This window comes from Simochromis diagramma, unplaced genomic scaffold (assembly GCF_900408965.1).
Source record: "Simochromis diagramma unplaced genomic scaffold, fSimDia1.1 OVJJ01000501.1, whole genome shotgun sequence".
Taxonomy (NCBI): domain Eukaryota; kingdom Metazoa; phylum Chordata; class Actinopteri; order Cichliformes; family Cichlidae; genus Simochromis; species Simochromis diagramma.
This window is the reverse complement of record NW_024387320.1, coordinates 2,157,585-2,176,309: the sequence shown is the minus strand read 5'-3', so window position 1 is coordinate 2,176,309 and position 18,725 is coordinate 2,157,585. Positions and strand designations below refer to the sequence as shown.

The 18,725-nt window shown below is 40.3% G+C and overlaps 1 protein-coding gene across 1 annotated transcript; it reads right to left on the bottom strand.

The window, feature by feature from the left end:
- Positions 1-261: 261 nt before the first annotated feature.
- Positions 262-11,005, bottom strand: lrrc58b (leucine rich repeat containing 58b). Its single transcript, XM_040005589.1, has 4 exons — positions 10,307-11,005; positions 4,215-4,343; positions 3,734-4,011; positions 262-2,340 (listed from the first exon to the last, which is right to left on the bottom strand). The coding sequence occupies exons 1-4, from the start codon at positions 10,762-10,764 to the stop codon at positions 2,147-2,149; spliced, it is 1,059 nt and encodes a 352-aa protein (XP_039861523.1). The 5' UTR covers positions 10,765-11,005; the 3' UTR covers positions 262-2,146.
- Positions 11,006-18,725: the final 7,720 nt, after the last annotated feature.

The following is an 18,725-nucleotide window of genomic DNA, read 5'->3' as shown; positions in this document are numbered from 1 at the left end:
TTTATACATTTATATAAATCCATTTTGTTTTAAAGGGCTATTTTGTATATTTGCTGTTAAACAGATGAGTATGGAAATCAGATAAAAGTGACTTTTATAAAGCTAAATTATTCACATTTCAGGGTGCATATATCAGTTTCTTCATACTTGCTTCGCTGTTAGAAGTCTCCATTAGTAAGACACTTAGGAATTGTAACTACTGTAGCTTCTGTAACATAGAAGAACGTTCGTCTGTTTTCTTAACATTAAGGTCTAATGTGAAGCCAAATTGGATTTCTTCTCCTGACTAATGGACACAAACTGTCTGGGACATTATAAAATGACCCAGCTTTCCACACAAGCAGAAAGTTGCAGCAGATATGTAACCATACATATCACTGACTGTGGGTTTTATTCAGATACATCTTCATATGTTTATGCCCACAGAAAACTAACAGCCCTGAACATAAACACAAAGGCTGGTATTGAGTTGCGCTCAATAGCTATTGTTTTTGTGCGAACACAGTGAATGGTTTTCCCTGGCCCAACCCACATCCACTTCCTGTGAGTCAGCCTGGATAAGCATTCTTCCATTTAAAACTTTAATTTAAAACTACTAAGCCATTGCAGCCTCCCCCCCAAAGGTGGCATGCAGTTGAGACAAAAGCACTGATAAAAGATCGCCACCTTGCTATTTTGAAGGCAGTATGCAGGATTAAGTGGGATCTAGCAACATGACAACCAAGTCAACACCTCTGAGGAACCTGGAGCGGCTGCTAATGAAAGGTCCTCTGTAGAGTCAACGTTTGGCTCATCTCTTCTGGGCTAAAGTAGAAACACTGGAGCTTGGTGGACGAGGACCCGCTCCTGTGTTGAAAGCCAAAACCAGGTTTTGTTCATCTGGTTTGTGTTTAGCCAAAATGCTGCACAGCCATTACAACCCATAATCAGACACTCAACTGTTTCACAACTGCTAACAAAGCGCAGAGTGCAGGACTCCATGTGAACCATTGACTATGACACACCCCAGTCTTTCAAAAGCAAAGACATATTCTATTGGCATAGTTAACAGTTACTTTCCATCTGTGAGGACTCAGTTCGGTCCTCAGTCATCTCCTTCACAGATACCCAGGTTGTCAGTGATGATTTATTTGAAATGACACACAATGGTTTAAACTTGACCACAGTTTATTTCTCCCTTGTCATTGAGTATGCTGACTAGACAGCCACATATCTAAACTTATGGTTCACAAATCTTTGCTTTTCATATTTGGGTAATCTAAATATGTGGTTTGAAAGATCTGGAAAATTGACAGGCGTGCACTTTTTCTCAGTTATGTGGCATATCTAGCTTTGGCCAGCAATGTTTAATTTTCTTTTGGTCCTCCAGGGTTGATCACATGACTGAAAGTGAACCCTCCCCATCAAAATCCTACATACTGGTCCTTTAGTATTGTGGGGGACTGGCCACAGCAAAGCGCGCATAAGGCCATCTCAAACCACAAAAAATATTTATAGTACCGCAGTTTGAAACAATGTTCAAAGTTCCTGCTCACATGCTATTTAAAAAAAACAAAAAAAAAAAAAAAACCCACTGACTTTTTCTTGGTTGGCACATCAGGCTTGATGGTCAAATAAAGTCAGATGAATGCTGACAAAGAGCTCATACTCAAAGTGAAAATGCAGAGTAATACACTGTAGCATCTGCACAGAATGAAATGTTGTAATTACAACTAAACATGTTGCCCTGAAAACAAAAAAGAATCCTTTCATTCCTTCTGTCAAACAAGAGTTTTACTGCCCTCCTGTGCTCAACCATGAGGCAAGCAGGCGTGGATGGACCTTCCTTCATGTGCTCTAGACAGACTGATGTATGGTGAGACAACACGCTTCATGAAACAAAGAAAAAGAGAAAAAAAAAACAAACGAAACCAAAAACCCAAAACATTCATAGAATAGATTTCACATTAGTTCAAAGCAAAGGTAAGTTGTCTCACTTTTTTTTGTGCGTTTCAGTGGCTGAAGGGGGGGGGGGGGAATAAAAATGTGTATGAGCACTAATATGTCCGATAAAGTCTTAATCAGGGTCCTTGTTAGTGTTATAAAAACAATGGCAAACTGTCAAGGATTTGTTTGGACAGAGGATCAGATGTTCCTCTTGGTCGTACTATCCCAGAAGCACTCTCTGAAGGCGGTCAGCAGGCACACTGTTCTCTTCCTCAGACTCGGCGTCGCTCTGCGGGTTGGAGCTACAGGGAGAGGTGCACTCAGGGGAGCACAGGTAGTGCATGAGGGGTAGCCGGTACTTTCCACAGAAGTCTACAAATTTGATCTGGCGCACGCACGAATCAAAGTACACACCTGGAACAAGAAGAGTAACAGGAAATGCACAGTCAGGCTTAAGCAACAGTAACTTGTGCTGTTCTTTACTCACACTCATTTTAGGATTAGGATTGCACATAATATACAATATTCTGGTGGGTGATGGGCTCCGCCAGGGATGCCCTTTGTCATAGATTCTGTTCAGAATTTCTAGGCGTAGCCAAGTGGTGGAAGGCTTTCACTTCGGTGGTCTCAGGATCTCATCTCTGCTTTTTGCAGATGATGTGGTCCTGTCGGCTTCATCAGGCGATGGCCTCCAGCTTGCCTTGGAACGGTTCGCAGCTGAGTGTGAAGCGGTGGGAATGAGAATCAGCACCTCCAAATATGAGGCCATAGTCCTCAGCCAGAAAAGGGTGGAGTGCCTACTCCTGGTCAGGGACAAGTTCCTGCCCCAAGTGGAGGAGTTTAAGTATCTCGGGGTCTTGTTCACGAGTGATGGGAGAAGGGAGCGAAAGATCGACAGACAGATGGGTGATGCGGAGAGAAGAGAGAGCTGAGTGTAAAAGCGAAGCTCTCAATTTACCGGTCGATCTACGTCCCTACCCTCACCTATGGCCACGAGCTGTGGGTAGTGACCGAAAGAACGAGATCGCGGATACAAGCGGCAGAAATGAGCTTCCTCCGAAGGGTGGCTGGCCTCTCCCTTAGAGATAGGGTGAGAAGTTCGGCCATCCGGGAGGGGCTCAGAGTAGAGCAGCTACTGCTCCACATCGAAAGGAGCCAGCTGAGGTGGTTCGGGCATCTGACAAGGATGCCCCCTGGGCGCGGTTTTACGGGCATGTCCCACTGGGAGGAGGCCCCGGGGCAGACCCAGGGCACGCTGGAGAGATTATATCTCTCGGCTGGCCTGGGAACGCCTTGGTGTTCCCCCGGATAAGCTGGAGGTGGTGGCTGGGGAGAGGGAGGTCTGGGCTTCTCTGCTTGGGCTGCTGCCCCCGTGACCCAGCCCCAGATAAGCAGAAGAAAATGGATGGATAATATACAATATGAGGAACAACAGTTGTAGTGAGCAGCTCACAAGTGTGGTGAGCATGGTGACATAACTGTGGTTCCCAACCTGGGATATGGAATTTCCATAGGAAGGTCACAAGATAAAATTAAAAGGAGCTATGACGCTTATCCTTATCCTGTCATATATACTGATACAATGGATAAATGCTCATAAAACAAGTTTCAAATAAGGAGGTCACCATATGTACAATTAATCCATGAGAGATTCTTTTGCTACATTTAAATCTGTAAATCAAAGAGAGAGGATATCCTCAATCTGATTATCTGAGGCACACAGCTCCGGCTTGGAGCACAGCAGCCTCACCCACCTATTGTTCACTGAAACTGGTGACATGGCATGTAATCATTAGGCACAACTCACCGGCACACTTGGGGTTGGGACACTTGCTGGCCAAGTCCAGATAACGCACCAGGTTTGCAGGCAGGTCAAAAGGGGAGTACAGAAGATTTCGACTCTTAACGGTGCGCCCTGCCAGCTCTAGCAATGAGGGTGGATCGTAGGTCATCTCCTTGACAAAGCGCACAACCAGCGGGTTGCCTCTAAGACTGAGCTCCTGCAGGTGCACCAGGCTCAGAATCTCTCTCGGCAGGTAAGTGAGCAAGTTGTTGTGGAGGCTTAAAGATCGCAGAGAGTGGAGCCTAGAATCGGATGCATAAGCACTCTCTCAGTTGTGTTTGCACTTTGATAAAAATCACGACTACTTGAAAGTTCAGCTACCAGATCAATGCAGGATAAATTACTGTTCTAACTCAGATAGCATCTCTGAGGAGACCATATAGTCAAGCTTTAGGTAGACTGGTGTGTGGCGATTGCTAGGATAGTTGGAGAGTGCTGATATTACCTGGTGAGCTGCGGTGGGACACTTTGGATGCGGTTGTCACACAGGACCAAGTAGGTGAGGTAGGGCAGATTCGCTACTTCAGGAGGAATGGCTGAAATAAGGTTTCCGCCCAGGTACAACATCTCCAAACTGACAGATGACAAAAGAAAACAGGTATTGATTTGCAATCTCAAGATTTTTTTCCTCCGTGCATCACACAGAGCACCATCTTTCATATGGTGCTCTGTTGTAGAGCATCCATTTCTCTCCTTTGTGATTTTTACCATGACAAATTTAAATAAATAAGTCTAAATGCAATAAAATTACACTTTCCATCACAATCGCTGGTGTGCGGGTATTATTTTTTTTTTTCAATTAAACTCCTATTGTCCCTATAGACAATAGGAGTTTATAGCCATAGCGTCAGACTCCTGTCAACCCTGCTGATGGCTGAGGGCTGCAGATACCACAAAGAGCACTGTATTAGCCACCAATGATGATTTCATCTCATTAAATAAACAAAGTGTTACATTAAAGTATACCACAAGGGGGAGCTAAAGCTTCACCTTTTCATGGTCAGAGTTCAGGTTTGTCACCAAATATGAAACTTTGCTTACAAAAATATGTTGATTTAAATAAAATAAAAAGGACATGAAATAAATGCTGAGATGATATTGATGATGATATTTACATTGAGGAAAACGGACATATACATGCTTGTTGCTAAGCAAAAAAAATAAATTAAAAAAAACGACCATGCTGAGTTATTGTAGGTATCAAGAACACGAGTGGGTGGGGGTGAGGGGGTGGCATCAAAGAGAGTCATGAGAGAGCTATGGGTGGCTGGTCAGCGAAAGTAAGCTGTCAGGCCATCTGCCTGCAGGAACTGATGACACAGCGACTGCGAGACATGAAGCCATTATCCTGTCCTTGGTGGCTGAGCCTCTCTTTGAAAAGAACGGAGACATTCAGGGTCTGCTCACTGCCCACACCAACACCGTGAAACAAAACTACTAACTGACAATTTCAAAGACACATATCATGAACTGACTCATGGTACATCATCATCATCCATGCATAGTTTTGTTATAGCCCGCTGCTGTATTTTATAAACTGTCATTTGATCACAGCAGTGTTAGTGATAACTTGCACAATGACCAGCCATCCTTCAAGATCGCTTGCCGAGACTAATGTTTGGGTCATGGGAAGGAGAAACCTAAAGAAACTTGTTAGTATAGCACCTCTCCCCGTCTTACAGCTATCTAGCTGATATGCAAGGTTTATCAGCTAATCAAGTTCAGCGCGTCCTTAAAGGTTATAAAGCTGGTTCATGTGGTTACATGTACTTTGTCTTCTTCTGTTTGCACCCCTGAAACACCACAGCACGACACATTCATTCACTGCTTGCCTAGATAATTCACCAGTTATTTTTTTGTATTAGTTTATTGGCAATATGACTAAATGTCTATTTTGTAGACTCTACAATTAATTCCCCCCCCAAGTCTGTTTGTCACAAATCTTATGGAGTTGTATCAGGTCAATTGTCTTTGTAGGTTCTCAGTCATCCACATCGTAGTAATCTAAGGAGCTTGGAATGTAAAGTAACTCAAGTTCCCCCCCTTAGATTAGCCATTTTTGGGAAATATAGCCAAAGCATACTAGCTTGACTTTTTCCCCCCCCTTTATATAGTCTATAATATATATCAGAGATATTATATAAAGCCTGACTGATTTATTGGTTAGCCAATATTAACCATTAGTATTGCCTTAAAAATCCCATATCAGGCAGGCTCTAATCTTGTACACACATTTTAATGGAAGTCACTTCTTGCATTTCAATTCAAAAACAATGTCCAGAGGATCAATCAAACAGTCTTAATTCACAGTAGATGCTTTGACTTTAAAAGACAGAAATGCAGCATAAGTTTAGATTTAAAAGAAAAAAAACCATATTAATGTAGTTGAAACCTTTATTAGGATAACAGATTTGGCTGCAGTGACAGTTTTCGCATACAAGCACCATCCAGTGTGCTTCAGGATTTTTTCAGATGCATTCCATCTTTCTCGTCCCTGACCAATCAGTGTTGTCTCTGTGATCCAGGACCTCCTGGTTCATATACTGGGCACTGGATTTTCCTTTCATGCTCAATAAAACACAGTGCGAACCAGCTCTGTGTGAATGAGGCTCACAAACTCACAGGGTCAGCGAGGACGGACTACAGGCAACTAGGTCAACAAGGACAAACTGAAAATTACTCAGGCAGAAAAATGTGTAGAGTTACAAGTCATTTTGCAGCATGAGGGATTATTTTTGAAGAACAAGAAAAACTTAACATACACCGATAGCGAACACAGATGAGTTTGTATGATGTAATCAATTAGATCAGGAGACGGCCTTTAAACCTGCGCTGTAACAAGTCACTGAGCTTTTTGGAAACAAAGATCACCAGTGTGTAATCAAAGTATGCTTATCAATGATTATGATAGCAAGTGGACAGTAACTTTCCTACATTGCAAAGAGACTTAATGAACCCTTATCAGGCGCTATAGGACACATAACCAAAAGGAATCTCTTTGCGTGCACAACTGTTGCCAGGGTGCTTCAGCTGATGCAGCATTAAAGCTGAGACAAGAACGTAAATGTCCACACCCACACACACACACCCACACCCACACACACACACACACACACACGGCTTATTAGTCCCGATAATAAAGAAAAAAGTATATACTGTCTTTTTGCAGCAATTAGGTGGCTCGTCTATAAAATATCCCTTTTATGATATGTTCACATCAAATGTGAAGCCAAGTTTCCCCTTTGTGCAAACAGAGTCAACTGTTTGGGTTTTTCCAAAGTCCTCAAATATTCACTTATATTTGTTCAATATTCTCCAAGACCTTCCCCCCCTTTTTCTACATAAAAGAGAAGTTGAATCATAGGTCTCAGGCTGCCCAGAAACAGTTTAAGTATGTTTGTCCACCATTTCTGGTTGTCATCTGAAGATGAAATACTTTGAACTCTCATTTGGTCTGAACACATCTTCAGACATCTACTACTTTCCATTTAACTGGCATCACCTGAAAAGGGCTTTGTAACATTGTAATGATCCTACTTCCACATCATCGAAGTAATGAGTTTCGAAAGACAGCCGTACAACAAACTGAGGGAAGAGGGAAGCTTAGCAGTGTGGAGTTTCTTTTACTGCGTCATTAAGTTATTTTAAGTGAGTATGCAAGAATATTAACAATTAAGCCCACCATTTCCATTCTGCTCAATAAGCACCTCCAGGAACAGCCAGAGTCCAGACTTCGATCCATGTGAGAATGTGTAGTTGAATTTGGAAAATGCAATTCAATGTTGAGCAGTTTTCCAGGAAAAAATGGTGAATACAATACTGTACTGTCCACATATAAAAGGCTTACTGTTTTAAAAAAAAAAAAAAAAAAAAAAAAAAAAAAAAAAGTCTAAATACTTCCTGCCAGCATGTGTCTTATAATTAAATTTAAATAATTAAATCTGTTGCCTCTGAGCTGCAGTATTTTGTACGTGTTGATAAAACGATTAGGTTTGATCTTTGGCCCAGCATTCGGTCACTGTGACACTTGTACCTGTCAGCAGTTCAAGATAAGAAGTCCTTACCCTGCGTTGCCCCATTTAACAGAAAACCGCAAAACAACCAGGCTGAAAAAGTTTTGAACAGACTTGAGCTGTTCGCTTTTATTTTGAAATGAGCTCCTCTGATCTCAGTGAACTTTTGAGCTTTGTTATAAAACCACGTTCTTGCTCGTGAATTTATTCAACTGCTCACTTTCTGCATTTTCTGCCAACAATGTCTTCAACAGTGCTGCAAACCTCCTTTCTGAAACTGAATAATCAAAACTTACAAAATAGAGTTAGTGTCTTATTCAACATGAAACCAAAATGAGCGACTGAGTCAATAAATTCACCAGCAAATTTGTCAGGGTTGAGGGACATTTTCCCATACACTCCAATCGAATACAGCCACAGTCAGACAGCCCTAAACACCATTTGGCAACCAGCAGCTTCAAGTGGTTGCAGGAGGTTGATGGCAGTTGCTGTGAAAATAGGAAAGCAAGCCTGCGACCCCATGCAATCACCTGTCACTGGGAAAAGTGTATTCCCCCTGTTGGCAAAACCCTCAGTTTCTTTGGTTGCTACTGCAGTCACAGTTTGAATGGAAGTGAAAGACTTTTCTCCAAAAACTTTTTCTGAAATTTTTGGCTGCACAGCTGGAGCAAAACTTTTACTGTAAAAGACAAACCTCTTCCATTTCCAGTTTTTGTCATACCTTTTCAAGTTGTTCCGTTGCTCGGCTAGTAATTAACAAATGTTTGCAGACAAACATGAAAATCTACAAGCAACTGTAGCAATATGCAAGCAACCAAAGCAATTAGTAGGATATTTCTAGTGAAGAACCTTCTTACAATCGGATTTCACCCAGCGAGAGTCAGCAACCACAACCAACCAGTAGAGAAATACATTTCCCTAGCAACCAGTCGAAAGATCCCATTCGATATGGCACACGGAGTACTGCGAGTACTGCTGGGCCCAATACTCACATATCCTAATATATTCCCCAGAAACAGCATCTACTTTTCTTCTACTTTTTTTTTTTTTTTTTTTTTTTTTTTAAATTGGTTCAAAATAATTGCAGAAAAATTAAAAATGATATATTATTTCAACAATTTATATATGAAATTAATATGGAATTTCACATACATTTTAAAATTAAAATGTATGTGAAATTCCATAACATAAAGAACAGCAGGAAAAAGTAATTTTTACTAAGATATTTCATTAATCACCAACTTATGGATTTATGCATTTTAACATGTTTAGCGTTCAATAAGTTAAGAAACATCAGGAAACAAATTGCAGATCTTAGCAGTAATATTTTAGTCGCCTGCCAGGTGAGATTTAGGTGGCTATATTCAGATATTGTTGCTGACTGGCTGAGCAGAGCCAGGCCAAGTCATAAACAGTCTAAGCCCTGAAAATGTCACATAAGACAGGTTGATGAATGTATATTTTTATTGTGTAATCATACAAGAGAAAGTGAATGTTTGACAACTTAATGCTACTGGGATAATAATTTTCATTGTCAGAGTTAGGACAGTGTTTATCCACACTAAGTAACTGCAAACAGATTGCAATAAGTATATCTGAGATTAAAAAACAAACAAACAAAAAAACAAAAAAAGGATGTATGAACAAAACAGGAAAAAAACAAACAAACAAACAAACAAAAAAACCCAGCAAGATAATGGTATGCTTCCTTTATCTTAGTTATTTATCATTATGATTCACTAACAGTGATTCAAACAGATGCAAGCCTAGACTTGACTAGATGCGACTTTGCATTAAAACCATAGGCATTATCACTGGTAACCAACTACTAAGTTAGCAAGTTTCTATTTAAGTTAGTTAATATTGTCTGTTTTAACAATTGCATTGCTATGCAAATAATTATTATTATTTTTTAAATAGGCCTATGCCTAAATAACAGCTAACTAGTTTTAAAAACTTATTGTCTGCTGGTTTCTTTTATTTATTTGTTTATTTATATTTTATTTATTTATTTATTTTACAAGCACAATAGTTACCCATTATAACAGTTGTGCCAGATGTATTATGCCGGGACGAAGCGTGGACAATATATAGTTAGTATTAGCAGCGTTGAAGTGTGTCGTTGGTGGTGGGTTTAGCTCGGGCCGAGGGGCCCAAAGGCTGGCCCGTCTCTGCAGCAGATAACCATAGCAACGACCATAGCTAATTACATTGTTAAATTTAACCAAAAGGGAAGTCGTAAAAAAAACAAAAAAACAAAACAAAACAAAACAAACAAACAAAAAAAAACTATGTAGTGACCAATACAGGTAATATTCAGAGGGCTTTACTGGAGATAAATAAAAGATTGATTCCTCTCCACCCCCTCAATTATCAGTTGGTCAGATTATATCGTATGCAATATAGTCGATTGCCTCAAGCAAAGATATGCAGATTGGACACTATACGTAATCCATTACCTCAGCGCTGGACTGAAACGTCACTCATATATCGACTTTTCGGCCGTTTTGTGCTGTTACCTTACCTGGTTAAGTTTTCTATCTCTGCAGGTATACTTTTCAATCTGTTTCCTCCGAGTGAAAGCGACTGCAAGCGCAGCAGTTTGGTACACTGAAGCGGGATCTCCTCGAATCGGTTACCGCTAAAGTTCAGCACCTCCAGCTGCAGAGAGCCGAACTCCTTGGGCAGCGAGAACTCGTCCAAGCGGTTGTTCTTGGCTATAAGTGTTTTCAGCTTGGTCAGGCGCATAATGTCCTCACAGATGAACGAAAGTCCGTTGTTGCTAATGTCCAGAAACTCGAGGTTGAAGAACAGGGTGACCGACGACGGCAGCGAGCCCAGTCGGTTGTAGTTCAGGTACAGTTGTTTGGTGTCTCTTTTCCTCCTGTCGGTGATACTGTCAACGCTCAGAGTGTTCAAACCCAAGCGTGAGAAGTCGAGCACGCCGTCGCCCACTGCCGCTGCCCGTTCGTGACTCTCCATTTTGGCAATTTTGTTTCCTTTTTTTCAACTCTGCAAAAGTTTCGCAGAGAACGTTTAACGTCAACGCGTGACTTAGCTCCACAAGTTGCCTATTTTTAACATAAAGCACGAGCATCTACCAGTAACATTTAACAGCATTTCTAATCACGTCTAAATGACTTATGTATTGCTTACAACAGGCTGAAATAAGCCACAATAGCTACACCGAACGCTGTGAGGCTCTTCTACTCGCAGCTGTTGGGATGACCTGTGGCTTCCTGGTTCAGATTGGCTGATTCTCCATATAAATCCCGCCCACCCACGCGCCCATTGGGTTCGCTCCCGATCTGTCATATTACATAGGCATTGATTAAGGGAGTTGTAACTGATTTTTGGAGTTTATTAACAGTTTCCTGGCACAAGTTGCCATGTGTAACCGCTGACTGCATTTTTTTCTTGTTTTTGTGTTTTGTAAGTCTTACGAAAACGGGACAGTGGTGGCCGATGATCGATAAAATCAGCTACCCATTTTCTCTGCCCTTATGCAACACGCGTCCTCTGTTACGTTACGCAGTTCAATGCTGACTTGGATGTGCATAGGTACAGGATAATTGGGTTCCTCCCACTGAATTCAGGTCTATGCATAAAAATGTCACAGCTTTATTCACCGCGGTAAAGTGAGCCGTCATTTGTGAGCCGCGGTCAAGCCAGCTGCTTCTTCTCCGCCGCATAAATTTCCTTGCGCTTTTACACCAGTCTTTACGGTAGCGCCTTTTCGCTTTATATCCTGATTGAAAGCCTAGACCCGTGCACACGTGCGCGCGCGCGAACAGTCGCACGCGCACGCGCGCACACAAATTACAATGGAACAGCCCAATACAGTCAATACAATTATGGAAATTTCAAAAATTCATTCAAAATCATCCTTAGTAGTTGAGGTCCAACTTTCAACACATTCCTTCTCTGGGACACCTACTGTACCTGTGCGCCAGGTTTCATCCAGATTTACTGTAAAATTCCTTAAAAATTACAAGAAACTTGTATTCAATTCAATACAGCCAATACAATAGAATTATGTCAATTTCAGAAATTCATTAAAAATCATCTTAGTAGTTGTGGTCCAACTTTCATCACATTCCTTCTCTGGGACACCTACTGTACCTGTGTGCCAAGTTTCATCCAGATTTACTGTAAAATCCTTCAGAAATCACAGTAAATTTGTGTTCAGTTCAATACAGTCAATACACTACAATTTTGTCTATTTCAAAAATTCATTAAAAATCATCCTGAATAGTTGAGGTTCAACTTTCAACACATTCCTTCTCTGGGACACCTACTGTACCTCTGGGCCAGGTTTCATCTCAATCTGCTGCATCAATAATTGTTTAATATTGATGGATCAAAAGTGCTGCTGAGAGAGTCATGACAGGGACTATAAAGAGACAGCATATTTGCTTGTCTTCACTGACTCGCTTTGAAATCCAGATTTTAATTTTGGAATATTAGGTGTACTTGTGGTTCCTATAGAATTTTAAGGTTGAACGGTAATCAGAGTCTTCATCTCTTCTGTGGATGCAGCTCACATCATTCTGTACAATACGATCATTTTTAATTCTACAACTGTTTATAACCTGCATAGTTCACATTTCTGTATAGCTGTATATCTCATATTCTGTATAGTTTTTTTTTATTTCATATTCTGTATAATTTTTCATATTTATATCCTGTTCATAGCTTGTACTCACTACAGCCTGTAACTATACTTATAGTTATAGCATATTCATAACATACCTTCATACCGTGTACATTGTAACATACCATAATAGACCCATTTCTGTAATATACTTACATACCTATATTATTGCTAATATATATTCTAATATATCTATATCATGGCTAAAGCACTTCTGGATGGATGCAAACTGCATTTTCTTGCCTTGTACCTGTGACATGTGCAATGACAATAAAGTTGAATTCTATTCTATTCTAAATTAATTCAGAAGACAAACACCCGTCTCTGCTTTTGCGATTAGCATTAAAACCCTCAGTTTTGACAAATAATACAGTTATAGTGGATCAGGTGCCCCTGAATCTTCCCTTATTTGTGCTGCAATAAGCCTAGGCTCTTGCGGGCTTCCCATCATGTATGAATTTTTTCCTTCTTTGCTCGTTCTGTGTTTATACACCTCTCTGCATTTAATCATTAGTTAGTATGTATCTCTTGCACAGTGTATATGTTTTCCTGTCTCCTTTTCATCAACCTCAGCCAGTCACAGTAGATGGCTGTCTCTCCATGAGCCTGTTTCTGCCAGATGTTTCTACCTCTTCAAATGGAGTTTTTCCTTCCCACTCACACTAAATGTTAGCTCATATGGGGTACTTAAATTGTTGGGGTTTTCTTTGTATTATTGTTGCGTTTTTACCCAGCAACATAAAGTGTCTTTAGGTGACTGTTGTTGTGATTTGGCGCTGTATAAATAGAATAGAATAGAATCGAGTACTTCAGACCGGGAGATTGGCAAAATGTATAAATAGGATGGCGATTAGGGGAATTGGAGACAGCTGTGTAACACAGCAGGGATACATTGGGAATAAGAAGACAGTGGAAGTAAGACTCAACACAAGAAAGAGACAAGAGGCCACCAAACTAAAACACAGACTAAGACACACAAGCTTGACACAGACAAAACCATAAACAGACATGAAGACAAGACTGGCTTTAACACTAGAGTGTTTTCACAAGTCTTCCATCCACTTGTGGAACGCTGAAGAAGAACTACACTTAAAAGCAATATGGAACTGAAAACAAAAGAATACATAATGTAAACATATCATCAAATAATCCAGGACTCACAAACAATGATATGATGAACAGAACTATAAAGAACAAAACTGAGAAATGCTTGGTAAACTGACCAAGGACTATGTCATCATGTCATTTTTTAAATATAGAATAGAATAGAATAGAATAGAATTCAACTTTATTGTCATTGCACATGCACAGGTACAGGGCAACGAAATGCAGTTTGCATCCATCCAGAAGTGCTTTAGTGATATAGATATATTACAATATATATTAGCAATAATATAGATATGTGAGTATATTACAGAAATGGGTCTATTATGGTATGTTATAATGTACACGGTATGAAGTATGTTGTGAATATTCTATAACTATAAGTATGTACAGGCTGTAGTGAGTACAAGCTATGTACAGGATATGAACAGGATATAAATATGAAAAACTATACAGAATATGAAATAAATAACTTTACAGAATCTGAGATATACAGCTATACAGAAATGGGAACTATGCAAGTTGTAAACAGTTGTAGGATTAAAGATTATCGAATGTACAGAATGATTATTTACACAGAGCTATACAGTAGTGCAGTTAAGATAAGTGAGGGTGTAGATAGTTTCTACAGAGGCTATATAAAGTGCTAGTGGTTGTGAGTGGTGGTTCAGTCCATGTTATTATTGTGTGTTTGAGGGTACAGTTGTCCATTGTGGGTGTGTGTATGTTCAGTCCATGAGTTTAACGTGGGTCAGATGTCAGGAGGCAGAGTTCAGGAGTCTGACAGCTGTGGGGAAGATATCATAGTTAATGTGTCCTGATTTGTAGATAGTGCCATCTTACAAATACCAGGAAATCCAACTGGGTGACAAGCCAGAGTTGTCTGCCCACACACCCACTGACTAGAAAAAGGGTTGAAACCTCAACTACTAAGGATGATTTTTAATGAATTTCTGAAATTGACATAATTCTATTGTATTGGCTGTATTGCGTTGAATATAAGTTTCTTGTAATTTCTGAGTAATATTACAGTAGCTCTAGATGAAACTTGGCACACAGGTACAGTAGGTGTCCCAGAGAAGGAATGTGTTGAAAGTCGGACCTCAACTATTCAGGATGATTTTTAATGAATTTCTGAATTTGACATAATTCTATTGACTGTATTGAATTGAATATAAGTTTCCTTTAATTTCTGAGGAAGTTTACAGTAAATCTGGCTGAAACTTGGCACACAGGTACAGTAGGTGTCCCAGAGAAGGAATGTGTTGAAAGTTAGACCTCAACTACTAAGAATGATTTTTAATGAATTTTTTAATATGCAACCAGACTGTCACGATGGCTGTATTGGGCTGTTCCGTTGTAATTTGTGTGCGCGCGTGTGCGTGTGCGCGGGTAGGCGCTACCGTAAAGACTGGTGTAAAACCGCAAGGAAATTTATGCGGCGGATAGGAGGCGGCTGGCTTAACCGCGGCTCACAAATGACGCGGTCTTTATTCGGGAGAAGCACAGCAGTTGGCCATGGGTACTGTTCCTGCAGAATTATCTGGAAGCGGTTCGGAAGAGTTATTGTGTAGGTTAGACGTAGTTACATGTTTTCATGGTCATTAAAACAACTAAACGAACACTGTAACATTTGTGAGGTGTTGAAATACTGCTGATATGTAACATGTACACACAGTATAGCAGAAGCGAATGCATCTATGTCATCTTATCAAAAAGTTAAGTAATTCAAAATAACACTGTAAATAAAGTCCTGTGTAAAACGTCTTGAGCCATCCTTCGTCATTTGGTGGTCTCAAGCAATAGTCCTCCAGGTTCTGGCAGCTTTTTCACTCATTGCCAGTCCAATTCTTGTACTTGACTATTTTTGGAGGAATATGTTTGTGTTTGATGAACCACTTAACACTATGAATAATTCAAACATAGTCTTAAAAGGTTAATGCAGTTCTTTAAGTTTGTGAAGACATTTTTGTCATCTAAGAGGTTTCTGCAGCTCAAAAAACAAAAAGTGGAGAGATATGGGTATTTAAACCCCAGTGGAGGTTTTCCTCTTCTGAGGTGGTTGTTAACTGATCATGAATCCAGTGTGTGAAAAAAGTGGGGGCTAAGGATTAAGAAGGCACCTAACTCAAAGGATGAACCTGTGTTGTGTCCTGACATAACACCTAATTTTTCCAAAGAAACTGTTTAAAATTGTATCTTTAGGCACTTTGTTTCTAGCATCATGCCACAAATCACATAAGTTGTTTGCATTTCTTTAGGTGAATAAATAAGTAATTGTCAAAGATTACTGACATATCTCAGCATGGTGTGCAGTGAGCCATTTAAGTGAGAACCTTTCAAGAAAAATAAATGCTTTATGAAAAAAGCTAGAACATCAAAGTAAAAAGAGTCCATAGATCTCAGGCTCAGTGGGAGAGAATTCCAGAGTCTTGGGGCAACTGGGGCAAAAACTCGTGCAGTTTTCAGCAGGCTCTGATTTCATGACCTCAGGGACCTGCAGGGGATGTATGAGTTTGTGCTGGTGCTTGTCCATACAGGGCTCTAAAAGTATTAGCAGAATCTTAAAGTGGATCCTGATACTAATGGGGAGCCAGTGCAACTGAATTAATAACTGTAAGATATGTGAGTTCTAACATGACTTAGTCAGAAGCCTTGGAGCAGTGTTCTGAACAATCTGCAGACGTTCCAAGGAAGATTTGTTAAGACAAGCGAACAATGAATTACAATAAACCAGACATGATGAAATAAAGGCATTAATAACAGTTTGCAAGCCAGAGGGTGGCACAGTGGAATTCAACTTGGAAAGATTTCCTAAGTGATACAAGTGATAGTGAACCACAGCTTTAACATGATCATCCAAAAGGAAATGTGGGTCAAAACTCACCCCAAGGTTTCTAGAAGATTTAGTAATTGTGGCAAGAAGACCTAGAGTTTCCGTTACCTAAGGTGCAAACCATTCTTAAAGCATATCTGGATAGAAAAACACAATGGACCAGAGCCCAGACCTCAACATTACTGAAAGAGTTCAGGTTGTGTTGAAGAATAAAGGTGATGATACCAAGTGTCCATTTTGTTATAATTGTACAAACTCTGTTTTTGCATAATATACTGAATTTCCATTTACGTTGGCCCATATTTAAATAAATCCTCTAATATCCTTTTTAATAAACTAAATATAAAGGAATAAGGGCTGGTACAAAACTTTTGCACAGTATTGTACATCCATTTTGCCTAACTGGAACAATAAGTTGAATTTTCACATTATTTCTTTTTTTTTTTTAAACAAACATCTATTTCTGATTATTAAATCAGTTTTTGTCAGCATGAAAGATACCATTTTTCAATTTCTGCATGTTCTGCCATTCCTCCAAGAGCATATTTTTTTAGTCACTCTTTGATGGAAGAGCTGCATTGCTCTACCCTTCTCCTTGTAACATACTTCAAGCAACATACTTGTCCATGTTACGGTGATTGTTTTCTTCTTTAGAAATCCGTTTTTACTTTTGCTTTGAGATATTCCTCTACTGACAAGCCTTGGTCAGCTGGCTATCTTCTTGTTAAACAGCATTGTGGTATACCCACATACATTCATGGTGCCAACTATTCTCTCCTATAGCCTCATGCATTTCTCTGACCTTTTCACCTTCTGCATCACTGTTGGAACTGCATTCATATTGACGCCATTTTAACCAAAGAATGCCCAAAGCTATTTTTCATGTTCTTTAGTAGACTTCAATTTTGTGCCACAGAAAATAGTCCACACATGTCCAAATTATGCAATATCCGCTGTACTATTTGCATTTTGCTCCACTGACAACCCCTGTACCAAGTCAGAAGCGCTTGTCTGTTATTCAGAGGTAGATTAGGGAGTAGGTCAATGTCTGCAGTGTCACTTGCTGTAGATTTAGTTGGTGCAAAGTAGGAATAAACACACACACCCTCAAAAAACAAACCCCCAAAAGTCTACATTACATACAGTGGGGCAAAAAAGTATTTAGTCAGCCACCGATTATGCAAGTTCCCCCACCTAAAATGATGACAGAGGTCAGTAATTTGCACCAGAGGTACACTTCAACTGTGAGAGACAGAATGTGAAAAAAAAAAAATCCATGAATCCACATGGTAGGATTTGTAAAGAATTTATTCGTAAATCAGGGTGGAAAATAAGTATTTGGTCAATAACAAAAATACAACTCAATACTTTGTAACATAACCTTTGTTGGCAATAACAGAGGTCAAACGTTTACTATAGGTCTTTACCAGGTTTGCACACACAGTAGCTGGTATTTTGGCCCATTCCTCCATGCAGATCTTCTCGAGAGCAGTGATGTTTTGGGGCTGTCGCCGAGCAACACGGACTTTCAACTCCCGCCACAGATTTCCTATGGGGTTGAGGTCTGGAGACTGGCTAGGCCACTCCAGGACTTTCAAATGCTTCTTACGGAGCCACTCCTTTGTTGCCCGGGCGGTGTGTTTTGGATCATTGTCATGTTGGAAGACCCAGCCTCGTTTCATCTTCAAAGTTCTCACTGATGGAAGGAGGTTTTGGCTCAAAATCTCACGATACATGGCCCCATTCATTCTGTCCTTAACACGGATCAGTCGTCCTGTCCCCTTGGCAGAAAAACAGCCCCATAGCATGATGTTTCCACCCCCATGCTTCACAGTAGGTATGGTGTTCTTGGGATGCAACTCAGTATTCTTCTTCCTCCAAACACGACGAGTTGAGTTTATACCAAAAAGTTCTACTTTGGTTTCATCTGACCACATGACATTCTCCCAATCCTCTGCTGTATCATCCATGTGCTCTCTGGCAAACTTCAGACGGGCCTGGACATGCACTGGCTTCAGCAGCGGAACACGTCTGGCACTGCGGGATTTGATTCCCTGCCGTTGTAGTGTGTTACTGATGGTGATCTTTGTTACTTTGGTCCCAGCTCTCTGCAGGTCATTCACCAGGTCCCCCCATGTGGTTCTGGGATCTTTGCTCACCGTTCTCATGATCATTTTGACCCCACGGGATGAGATCTTGCGTGGAGCTCCAGATCGAGGGAGATTATCAGTGGTCTTGTATGTCTTCCATTTTCTGATGATTGCTCCCACAGTTGATTTTTTCACACCAAGCTGCTTGCCTATTGTAGATTCACTCTTCCCAGTCTGGTGCAGGTCTACAATACTTTTC